The sequence below is a fragment of the Pundamilia nyererei genome, unplaced genomic scaffold, assembly GCF_000239375.1.
Source record: "Pundamilia nyererei isolate P.nyererei 1_Seehausen unplaced genomic scaffold, PunNye1.0 scaffold00256, whole genome shotgun sequence".
Classification (NCBI taxonomy): domain Eukaryota; kingdom Metazoa; phylum Chordata; class Actinopteri; order Cichliformes; family Cichlidae; genus Pundamilia; species Pundamilia nyererei.
In genome coordinates this window covers 247343-257705 of record NW_005187657.1, presented here as the reverse complement: position 1 = coordinate 257705, position 10363 = coordinate 247343, and the positions used below count along the sequence as shown (strand labels likewise).

General features: G+C 44.2%; 2 protein-coding genes across 2 annotated transcripts in view; both read left to right on the top strand.

Moving 5' to 3' along the window:
• The first annotated feature begins 2277 nt into the window (after positions 1 to 2277).
• Positions 2278 to 7195, top strand: LOC102199045 (zinc finger protein ZIC 4-like). Its single transcript, XM_005749843.1, has 2 exons — positions 2278 to 3085; positions 5743 to 7195. The coding sequence occupies exons 1-2, from the start codon at positions 2563 to 2565 to the stop codon at positions 6372 to 6374; spliced, it is 1155 nt and encodes a 384-aa protein (XP_005749900.1). The 5' UTR covers positions 2278 to 2562; the 3' UTR covers positions 6375 to 7195.
• Positions 7196 to 9415: 2220 nt separating this feature from the next.
• The window catches only part of pcca (propionyl-CoA carboxylase subunit alpha), a 37023-nt gene continuing 36075 nt past the window's right edge, over positions 9416 to 10363 (top strand). Inside the window, exon 1 of the mRNA XM_005749842.1 lies at positions 9416 to 9508. Coding sequence (XP_005749899.1) covers positions 9443 to 9508 — 66 coding nt within the window. The 5' untranslated portion in view covers positions 9416 to 9442. The remainder of the gene's footprint in view (positions 9509 to 10363) is intronic.

Below are 10363 nucleotides of genomic sequence, written 5' to 3'. Positions count from 1 at the left end.
ACTAACCACAGATAAACAGTAAGTAAACAAAACATCAACATCAGTAATCAAAGAATATCATTCCAGAAGTTGAAACACAAACAGTGGGTCGCAGACCCAGTACCATGATAAAAATCACCCACAATATCAGTAGTAATTTAATAATTTCACTTTATTTTCTATAAAACTTCCATCCAATCACTTCTGCTTATCCTTTTTTAGGGTTGCAGGGGGGCGCTGGAGCCTATCTCAGCTGTCATAGGGCGAGAGGCGGGGTACACCCCGGACAGGTCGCCAGTCTGGGCTAAGACACAAGTGGCTGTCTCCCAATTCAGGGTCTGCAGCCTTAAAGTACGCAGCCTCAACGATCCTCAAGGGCCGCGTACTCAAAGACCGCTAAGGCCGGAAGTGCGAGGCTTGTGAAATGGGCGGTCTAGCCTCCGTCGCGCTGCCCAGGTTGCCGGGCAACCATGATACTACCAGCTGGAAACTTTTCAGCATTATTTGAGACAATCTTGTGTTCATTTGTTTGTTGCTACATGAGCTTTGATCATTCTCTGTAAGATGAAGCTCAGCTATTGAACGGCGTATATTTTAAAGTAAAGACTTTAAAACCAAGTTAGTACAAACGTCACTGATGTCACATGACTTTGCCGACATGTGGCCAACAGGAATGTTTAATGTTCTTCGTTATTAAACATTCGCACATAAATAAGTGACATAATATTCAGTACTTAAAGTGTACTCTTCGGGCGCCCCTCGTCTGCCGTTTTTTTTCGGCAAAATTATCCACACCAACTGCTGCGCTATGCATTCTGGGATATGTTGGGCCACGAAGTCTACACCGCCACGTCCTTAAAATTCAGGGAAATGAAGGAGGCATTTCAGGGCCGCATGTCGAGCAGCCTTCGAATTGGGACAGCCTTCGGCGCGCCGCTGTGACGTAATCGGCCTTAAAATGTGGCCTTTAAGGCTGCAGACCCTGGATTGGGATACAGCCAGAGACAGACAACCATTCTCACTCACATTCGCTCCTATGGGCAATTTAGATTGATCAATTAACCTAATCCCCACTAACTGCAAGTCTTTGGACTGTGGGAGAAAACTGGAGTACCCGGTGAGAAGCCACGCAAACATGGGGAGAACATGCAAACTCCACACAAAAGACCCCGGCCTGAAGGTGGAATTGAATCGGGACCTGCTTGCTGTGTGGCAACAGTGCTCACCACCGTGCCACCGTGCTGCCCTGGTTTAAAAACATTATTTCACATCATTTATTGTAGCTCACACAACATTCAGAGACTTTATGGCCACAGATTGTATAGAGAAAATTAATATTAGGACAGCATATTAATCGTGATTTCAAAGGCTGTAGGTTGCAGCCATTGCTTTAGCGATGTGTATAAATGTAACAGGACTGGTTTTAACCATTGTAACAGTCTGAGCTTCTTCAAGCTTTATTTGAGCACATTAGCTTACTAAAAACAGAAGCTAGCTAGTACTACTGGGATGTCACATTTTCACAAGGTAAGACTGGGGCTACATGGCTACGTGGAGGGATACTAGCATTAGCTGTGTTACTACATTACTTTCAGCCAAATGATGAGGGGTTCAGGTTTTCTTTTCCCTGCATTTTCCCTTCACATCATTCATATATGTGTGTTGGACATTTTCAGAGAGTGAATACCGAGGCTAACTGTCCACAAACACTTCTTTAAAAAGTCTCCTCAACAGTGAAAAGCTGTCAGCGGCACAGAAAAACCCAGCCAGCATGCCTGTGAGCAACCAATGAGAGACCTCTTTACATGCATGCCTAATTTGCATTGCTTTTTCTGCAAGGACAAAAAAGCCATAGAAATGGAAAAGCTAATCCAATAGCTAATCTAGTAATTATTACAGCTAACAGGGGAAAATGAAACTTAAAAGGTGAGTGGAATCAATTTGAACATTTTTTAAAATGAGGTTTTGATTCTTTCTTTTTCTTTCTATAAATCATATTTAGTATTAACTACATTAAGTATTTGTTGCTGGATTATTTTGGAAATATTTATTCATATTTATGTTTTTCATTTCCCTTTAACATATAAACAACGATGGATGTTATGCATGTCTAAATAAACAAAAGACATGAAAACAGTTCTAAATGAATTTACTAATGCAGGTTATTTCACGAGTCATCATTAAATCAGGCAATGCTTCATTTCTGTGTGCTGACGCTCCTGATCCTCGACGCACATCAGCAATATGGACACGTTAGTTAAAACTAAAAGGAAGGAAGGCTGGAGTAAGGAAGGAAAGGAGACAAGGACGCCGCCGAATGGTAGCGGGTCGCGTCCTGCTGTATTCCTTCGACTCCGTTCATCTCTATTCACAGTAAATAGAAGCATGGAGGCTTTGACTCTCGGGAGCTAACAGCGAGCAGCGGGGGGTAAAAACGCTGCCGCATGCGCTCTCGCCTCGACTAAAACACACAGGAAGGAAGCGTGATAGTGGTGAGGCTTTGGCCAGTTGGATTGAACTCATTTTAAGTGAAAGCAAGGTGTGCTGGTGGCGACAGGAGCGGGACAGCCCGCCGTGTAGAGCATGAAGCGGACGGCTGTGGTGGCCAGGCACAATGGCCTCGTCTCTCCGTTGGGGAACAACAACTCTGGAGCTTCTAGCATCGTCTCGCCACCCCATCCGAGAGCTACCAGTATCCCCGCTTCTGCCGACACCGATGCGGGCGGTGGGATGGACGGCCTGCTGGATTTCTCCAAAGGCCCCACCGTTAAAACGGAGCTAGTGTGCAAATGGATTGACCGAACTTCTTCAAGACAGAGGCTTGGGCGGACGGCGACATCCGTCTGCGATCAAACTTTCAGCTCCATGCACGAGCTCGTGGACCACGTCACCACCGAGCATGTAGCTGCGGGGCTGGAAAGCCTCAGTCACGTCTGTATGTGGGACGAGTGTATGCGCGGCGGGAAGGCGTTCAAAGCCAAATACAAACTCATTAACCACATTCGCGTGCACACCGGGGAGAAGCCGTTTTCATGCGCATTTCCCAATTGCGGCAAGATGTTCGCACGCTCGGAAAACCTCAAGATCCACACGCGCACGCACACTGGTAAGGGTTCGTGATTGTGTGACTGCTGCGAGAGCGCAGATACTGTCATTGCGCTCGCTCAGTCCGTGCCATCCGTCAACACAAGCTTCCTGTCAGGGACCGAGAACACAGCATAATACACAGCGCTCTCCCCTGCTAGGAATCCCCTCCATGTTTACTTGGGCTTAGTTCGGTGTAGATTCACATTAGCCTTGAGTGCTCCCTTGTTTCCTCGAGCAGCCACGGTTCTAAACTGCAGCAGAGGAGTCAAGCAAGGTGACAGGCATCAGCACAGGTCAGCACTGAGGTTTAGTTTAGTCCACAGGACGTGTATGAGCGGTAAACCCGTCCTTGGGCAATGACTATACATCAGTTATTAATCATCAATAACAACAGCGCTTACTGCGTTTAGGAGCTTGAAATCAACAAGCCAGTAAAAGTATAAAAGTCACCAGCTAAACTAGAAACAACCACACAATGCAGAAAACGAGTGCGATGCTGTACCGACATCACGGGCAGGGTAGCGCAGGGCGCTGATTGAAACTGGCTGCATGTGTGACAGATGCTCTGAAACTGCATCCAATAAAAACTGGTACTTACTGGGTGCACCCCCCCCAACAAGCTCTCACACACCTTCATTCATTCATTCTATAGACAAGTGCCACGTCTAACATTCATGCATGCACTCACAATCTAATGGATCAACTTACTCCAGGATGCTTGGACATGCAGGCTGAAGGGGCTGGGGCTCAAGCCACCAGCTCTCTGATTGGTAGAAAAGCTGCTTCTGATGTGAGTCACAGAGGCTCCAGCTAAGTGGTCTGCAGCCGTATAAGTAGCTGAGTGGTCCCACATACATGCAGGTCCATTTTCTGACCATGTCTCTTAAAGATGCTTTATTACCACAACACTGAGTTTATGTTACTGATATAGACTTTTTCTAGGAAGGCCTGTGATGGCATGATGTCACGGTAGAGGCTCTGTACATAGACTGTACATAAAAGATGGACACAGATTCCAGTGTAGCTATAGTGGTGAGGCGAAAAAAGATCAGCACATAGCTTCAAAAAGAGGTCTGCCACTGCATTCATCTTTAATACAGTCGATGCTTTTATGTGTGCTTCCAGTTTCCCCAAGACATCACTCCCATTCCCGTTAAAGACAGCATGAAAGCATTAGTACAACTATGTTTTCAAAAGGAATACAAAACATGCAAATGTTAAAATTTAGCATGTCGTTGTCTCTTCTGTCATTCATCGTTTTACATTAAGCTAAATCATCCAGTCTTATGTGAAAACAGGGTTTTTTATCAGCTGGTGCTTCCTCACTGACCCCACCGTGTTTTCTCTTTATCCCAGAAGAAGGTAAAAACCCTGGTGTGTGTCTGTCCTCCCATATGGAAAAGATAAATATAACTCTTATAAAGTTTGTATCTGTCTTGTGTGAAACGTGTATGAAAAGCATACAAGAGTGAAAACAGATATGAGATCCCTTGAAAAATTATAGAAATGAAACTTGTATGTTTTGGACACTTCCTAAAACAATATATGAAAGTAATGAGAAAGTGGCCACTTTCATGAGTAAATCATATAAGCTTTATAAGTATATTGTCTTTTTCTTTTCCATATGGGCTCTCACAAGCTGCAGCGTGTCTGCATGGAAGCAGTGAGAGCCTGACCTACACAGCTCTTCTGTCCATTTGGTGCTGCATTAATCAATGTGGTGCCTGACTGTTGATCTAAAACTGCAGCAGATGTTTTGGTTTAAATTTCCTTCTATTTATTACATTTACTGGAGATATTACATTTAAAAACAAAGGGAAGGAATCATGCAGCATCCATAACTTCCCTCCACCATGCTTGACAGAGGATATCAAGCACCATTTGTTCTGCACTCACAGACTTGCTTCTTTTTGTAACCAATCACCTTGTTGTTGGTGATGACTTTCTTCTTCAAAGCTTTCAGTCACCATTCAAGAGCTGCTGTTTTGCTAATTTCTCAATGGATCAACCTTCATTTCTTAAAAAGCAACATCCCTCTGCTGAGGTTTGGAAGCTGGTCCCTGACTGGGATGTATGCCTAAAAGCTAAAGGATCACTTCTTCAGCAGCATCATATTTGTTAAACCTGCTTTAACTGTGTGCTCAGTGATGGTTGCTGAACATCGGTCACTGCGTTCCAACTTTGATATGAGTTTTGATTATTTAACCTCCTAAGACCCGAGCTCTTCCACGGCAGCATTTTTAATTTCTCTTTGATATTTGGGCTGATTGGGACCCGATGAATGTAAAAACAAAGAATTACCAGTTTTTTTTTAAACCTTATTTTTGTTTTTAAGAAAAATGAGAGCCACACATGAGGATATTCGTTTAACATTTTGATAGAACAGTAGCAGCATAATGTCCTCGTAAGTGGATATCAGGCACTTGTAGAGCAAAATTGAGTATTTTGGTCTAAATAACCCAAAATGTGATGTCCACATATGTGGACGCAGGTCCTAGGAGGTTAAAATACGATTCCATTAAATATTTACTGTTCTTTAGAAACAAGTGTCCTTTTTTGGAATAACAATGCTATTTCTCAGCATCACTCCTTTGAACGTGTCCAGTTGAATGTTGGTTTTTCAGGTCCATTCCCTTTGCAAGGCTGATAATTGTGCGTGTGATGTTTGTTTTTCAGGTGAGAAGCCATTCCAGTGTGAGTTTTGCGAGCGGCGCTTTGCCAACAGCAGCGACCGAAAGAAGCACTCGCAGGTCCACACAGCCTCAAAGCCCTACGACTGCAAGGCAGTAGGATGCACCAAGTCTTACACCCACCCCAGCTCCCTGCGCAAACACATGAAGGTTCACATCAAGTCATCACCTACCTCTGAAACCCAGGACCTGTACAATGCCATCCCTCTTCAACTCCAGCAACCTCATCCGGCTGTCCTCGAGCCCCTTGACCTTAAAATGAACCACCTCTCTCCATCACTTACTGACAGAAACACTCATTTTTCTCTGCTGTCCAATCACGAATTGGACCTCCGTTCAGCCAGCGAAGTGGACCATAAGCTGCTGCTACGGAGTTCGTCTCCGGTAGCGATGCCTCTGGATCTCTCTCTTTCAGGCCTGAAGAGCCAGCTGAGCCAGCAGCAGCAGAGCGGCAGGACCCCACGGAGGAGCCAGCGCTCCGTCAACCCAGCCTTACCTCAGTTGTCTAACATTAAGGAGTGGTATGTCTGTACCAGGACTACAGCACCACACTTTCCTCTCCTTCACCCAGACCACATCAAATCAGAACCTAGTGATGACGAGGAGTACGTCACGTAAAGTTGAGGGACTGGTGAAATTTGACTCGCAGAACAGATCTCATATCGTCAGATCCAGGTCGGGCCAGAACAAGCAGCTGCATGGTTCCACATCGGTGGCCCTCGGAGAAGGTCAAAGGGACTGTGTCACATTAAAAATGTGTGGATCAACAGAAACGGCTCAAATGGTGTCCGAAAGGACGGGAGGAACTCCTGATTATGAAACAAAATGTTTTACTGCAAGTTATCAGTCATGGCTAGCTAACCTGAACTAAGATAAGGAGTTAACTTTGTGCAAGTGGATCAGCGAATATTAAAGAGATTTGTGTACATGACGACCTCTAGAGACACGGATCAATGACCAATTCAAGGGCTCCACTTAGGTGAAGCAATTTTAGGGGCCAAGTTGATGGAAAGAGGTTAATGTTTCCTTGATGTCACAGCACCAATGTACACAAGGTAACACGGCAGGACCAAACCAGCAGGTACACAGGGGAGTACTTTATAGTCTCTGTATGCTTCGAGCAGACTGGTTTGTACAACTTTAAAAGGTTGATCTGGAACAGCTGATTCTGCTGTCAGGCCGCCACCTCTGTGGAAGCATACAGAGGTCTTTAGTAACAAACAGAAGTCTGGAAGTATTTGTGAGTTTAATCCAACGTAGCAGAAGTCAGTGAAACTATACTCACGTCCTTGTTTGTACTGAATCTCCCACTGAATCTCGGTTGGATTATGAGTGAGTTAATCTCCTGTGTTTGTTTACACTTCATTTCCAGCACCTCAAGCTTTCAAAAATCTCATGTCCTACACACAATGTGCATCAATAAATCAAGAAAAGAAGTAGAAGTGTGCATGATTTTTGAAACTGCTTAAAAAAGTAACTGTTTTAAAGTGCACTCTTCATATGTGGCTCAGATTCATGATCCACCCACCAGAAAAGTTCAGAGACCTGCAGCAGGTGGAACTGTCCACCAACCATAACCACAGTGGTTCCTCCTAAAAGGTTGTAATTTAATTTTGCCATGAACACATTGCAAAAGTCTATCTAAACATGATAATTAGGAAAAACCGTCTTATTTACATTCACCAAGTATTCACACTTACCATGTCAAAGCTTACCCCAGGCAGACGGAGAGCTGGCTGTATTGACTGTATCAGGGGTTTCCTGCATTGGAAGTCTCCATGTTCTTGTGTCTTGATACTCTGACAGAGAGAGTAAGGTAGGTGGCTCCCCTGTACAGACTGACTCAGTGATGTGAAAGGTAGACCTGAAAGTGCGATCCAGCCTGTGGCAGTAAGATTATGTGGAGGGTGCACTCATCCACTGCCAGGATGTTTCACAGCAGCGCAGCATGCTTTTGGGCTAATCTGAGTGAAAAGAAGCTAAAATGAAAGCTGTCTATATTTTGACCAGCAGCTGGTTCAGAATTTAAAATTTGATACATTCTTGTAACATTAGCTACAGGCAGCACCAATCAAATACATCGTCATGCTCTTGGGTAAGTTACTAAAGCACGTTGCCAGATAAATGCTTTCGGACACTGCTCGAGTGAACTCAATGCTATTTCATTAGGCATACCTGCTGAATTGCTTGTTAATGCAAAGATCAAATTAGCCATTCACACAGCAGAACAATGCTTTTACACATGTAGTCAAGATAACAGTGAACTTCGAAGTGAGCATCAGAATTGGGACGAGGTGTTGCTGTTACCAGGTGGACTGCTCTGGGACTGTCACAGACAAACCTCTGTAGTGTTAACAGAGAATGACCTCAGAAAGAGAAAGCATCCGCTGAGTGACTGCTAGAAAATAATGGTCAGACTGCTTAGAGTTGGAAGGTAAGTCCATTAACCAGACTGGAAAAACGTTGCCTGGTCTGATGAGCCGTGGCTTCTGCTGCAACGTTCAGATGGCAGTTTGATGTAATGTCACAGCGTGAATTAACCCTGCCTTGTATCTGCAGCTCTGGACGTGGGTGGTGGTGGCGGTGTATTGGTGTCTTGACACCCTTAATGCTATTCTTTAAAGACCAGAGCCAGACTGTGAGTTTGAGTCCAACACTGCATGTCACAAAGCTCACATAATCTCAAATTGGTTTCTAGAACGTGGCGAGGAGTTCTCTGTACTCTGATGGCCTCCAGAGTCTCCAGAGCTCAGACCAACAAAGCACCGTTGGGATGTGGTTGAAACGGGGGATGAATTCAGCCAAGAAATCTGCAGCAACTGTGTGGGTCCCTTTAACTTCAAAGGCTAAAGGATGTAATTAAAGAAGTGTCTGGGTGTGAGTGTGTCTGCAGCCGACATGTGATGTGTTAATATCAGCTAGGATAGCACCCTGAGGCCCTCAGAAACCTAATGGCAAACAAAGGGACAGCATTTTCAGTAAGCGTGTTTAGTCGTGTTTATATACCAATGAAAATTTTGTTCCAAGCATTTTAAGTTACTTTTGGGTTGGGGTGTGCTATCTTCACAGCTCTGGTGAGTGGTGCTCTTGGACTCTTGTGCAAAGCAAACATTTCTGCACCTAGATTAAACCCAGGAGGCTCTCCAGCCAAGAAAGAATTCAGCATGTGTAAGTTATTAGGCTCATCCGAGGGCTGACTGCAGCTCTGGAAGGTTTGAATCACGACTCCTGCACTGGGCATGTGCAGTGCTGTGCCCCCTTCCTCATTTCTTAGTTGTTGTTTTTTTGCATATCTACAAACACATTGCTCACATGCTTCCAGTCATCAACTAAACTTTAATGTTGGACAAAGATAACCTGAGTAAATACAAAAAGGAGTTTTTAAATTTGATTTCTTAAGAGAAAAGAGTTATCCAAATCTACCTGAAACTTTAAATATCTATCTTATATTTGTTGCAATTGCTGCTGCCCCGTTGGCCTGGCCGCTCTTAATGTTTAATGTCAATCAGAGTTCATAATCAAAGAACATATTAAAGTGTCTTTGCTATAAACTGATTGGCACTTCTACCTTATGGCACAAATGTTCTTTCTGGCTTGGCATGATTCAGTATTTACTATTTAAATACCGGAAATCACACTGGCCTCCTGCGGCTGTGCGCTCTGCACGCTACGTCATGACGTTGTAGATGATCGGCAACATGGCGGCGCACAGTGTTCCTTCGACGTTAAAGAGGCTTCTGTTCGCTGTAAAGGTGAGCTGACCGCCAGGGTCTGTGCTTTCACTCAGAGGACCTCCACAAACAGCTAACGCACAGTCCGCAGAGTCTGTGACGGAACAGCCGCTGGAAACAAACTTGGAGTTTCCATTACGAGGGGCTGTACCACACTGTTAGAGGTTTCAAAGTATTTTGCGCTGAAACTTGACATGTTGGCGCTGCTGTGTCGCGTATCTTGTGCAGCAGAGTAGACACTGAGTCTCGCGGGTATGGGCTCAAATGTGGTCATAAATATTTTGTACTTGTAAATATGTTTTGTATGTGTAAACAGAGTGTGTGTGTGTGTGTGTGTGTGTGCGCGCGTAAAAAGATTTGTGTGTGGACTTAGCCAAAAAAACCTCCAAGTGACAAGTACGAATTTTGACCCTATTTCTCTTGCTTTTATCTGATTGGTCAATGTCATGTCAATCACAAATGTAATAATCCAATCAGAGAGCAGATGGTTTTGGCTGTCGGAGGGGCGCTTTTTTGAACTGCAGGTCCTTGAAGGGTGATACAGTTTGGAGGATCGCTATATAAATAGGGCTGCCACAAACGATTATTTTGATAGTCGACTAGTCACCGATTATTTTTGCGATTAGTCGACTAATCAGATCATCATCCATTGGACATACAGCTTATTGCACCAGCAGCATCTGGTCTTATATAACTATCATTAGCTTACAGCTTGAAGTGTTTGTGCTAACTAAAAATAAAGACAAGATGGTAGTTTATTAATTTTTAATGAAATGTGCAGATTGTTTCGGTGAAGTTTAATAAACTCCTTGCTATCTAAAATATAACAGGACACCGGAGTATATTCTCCAGCGTCTCACACTTCTGATAATCAGC

Coding starts and splice junctions, on each gene's coding strand:
- LOC102199045 (XM_005749843.1), top strand. CDS start 2,563: ATGAAGCGGACGGCTGTGGTGGCCAGGCACAATGGCCTCGTCTCTCCG. Junction 3,086..5,742: donor CCACACGCGCACGCACACTG/GTAAGGGTTCGT, acceptor TTTGTTTTTCAG/GTGAGAAGCCATTCCAGTGT.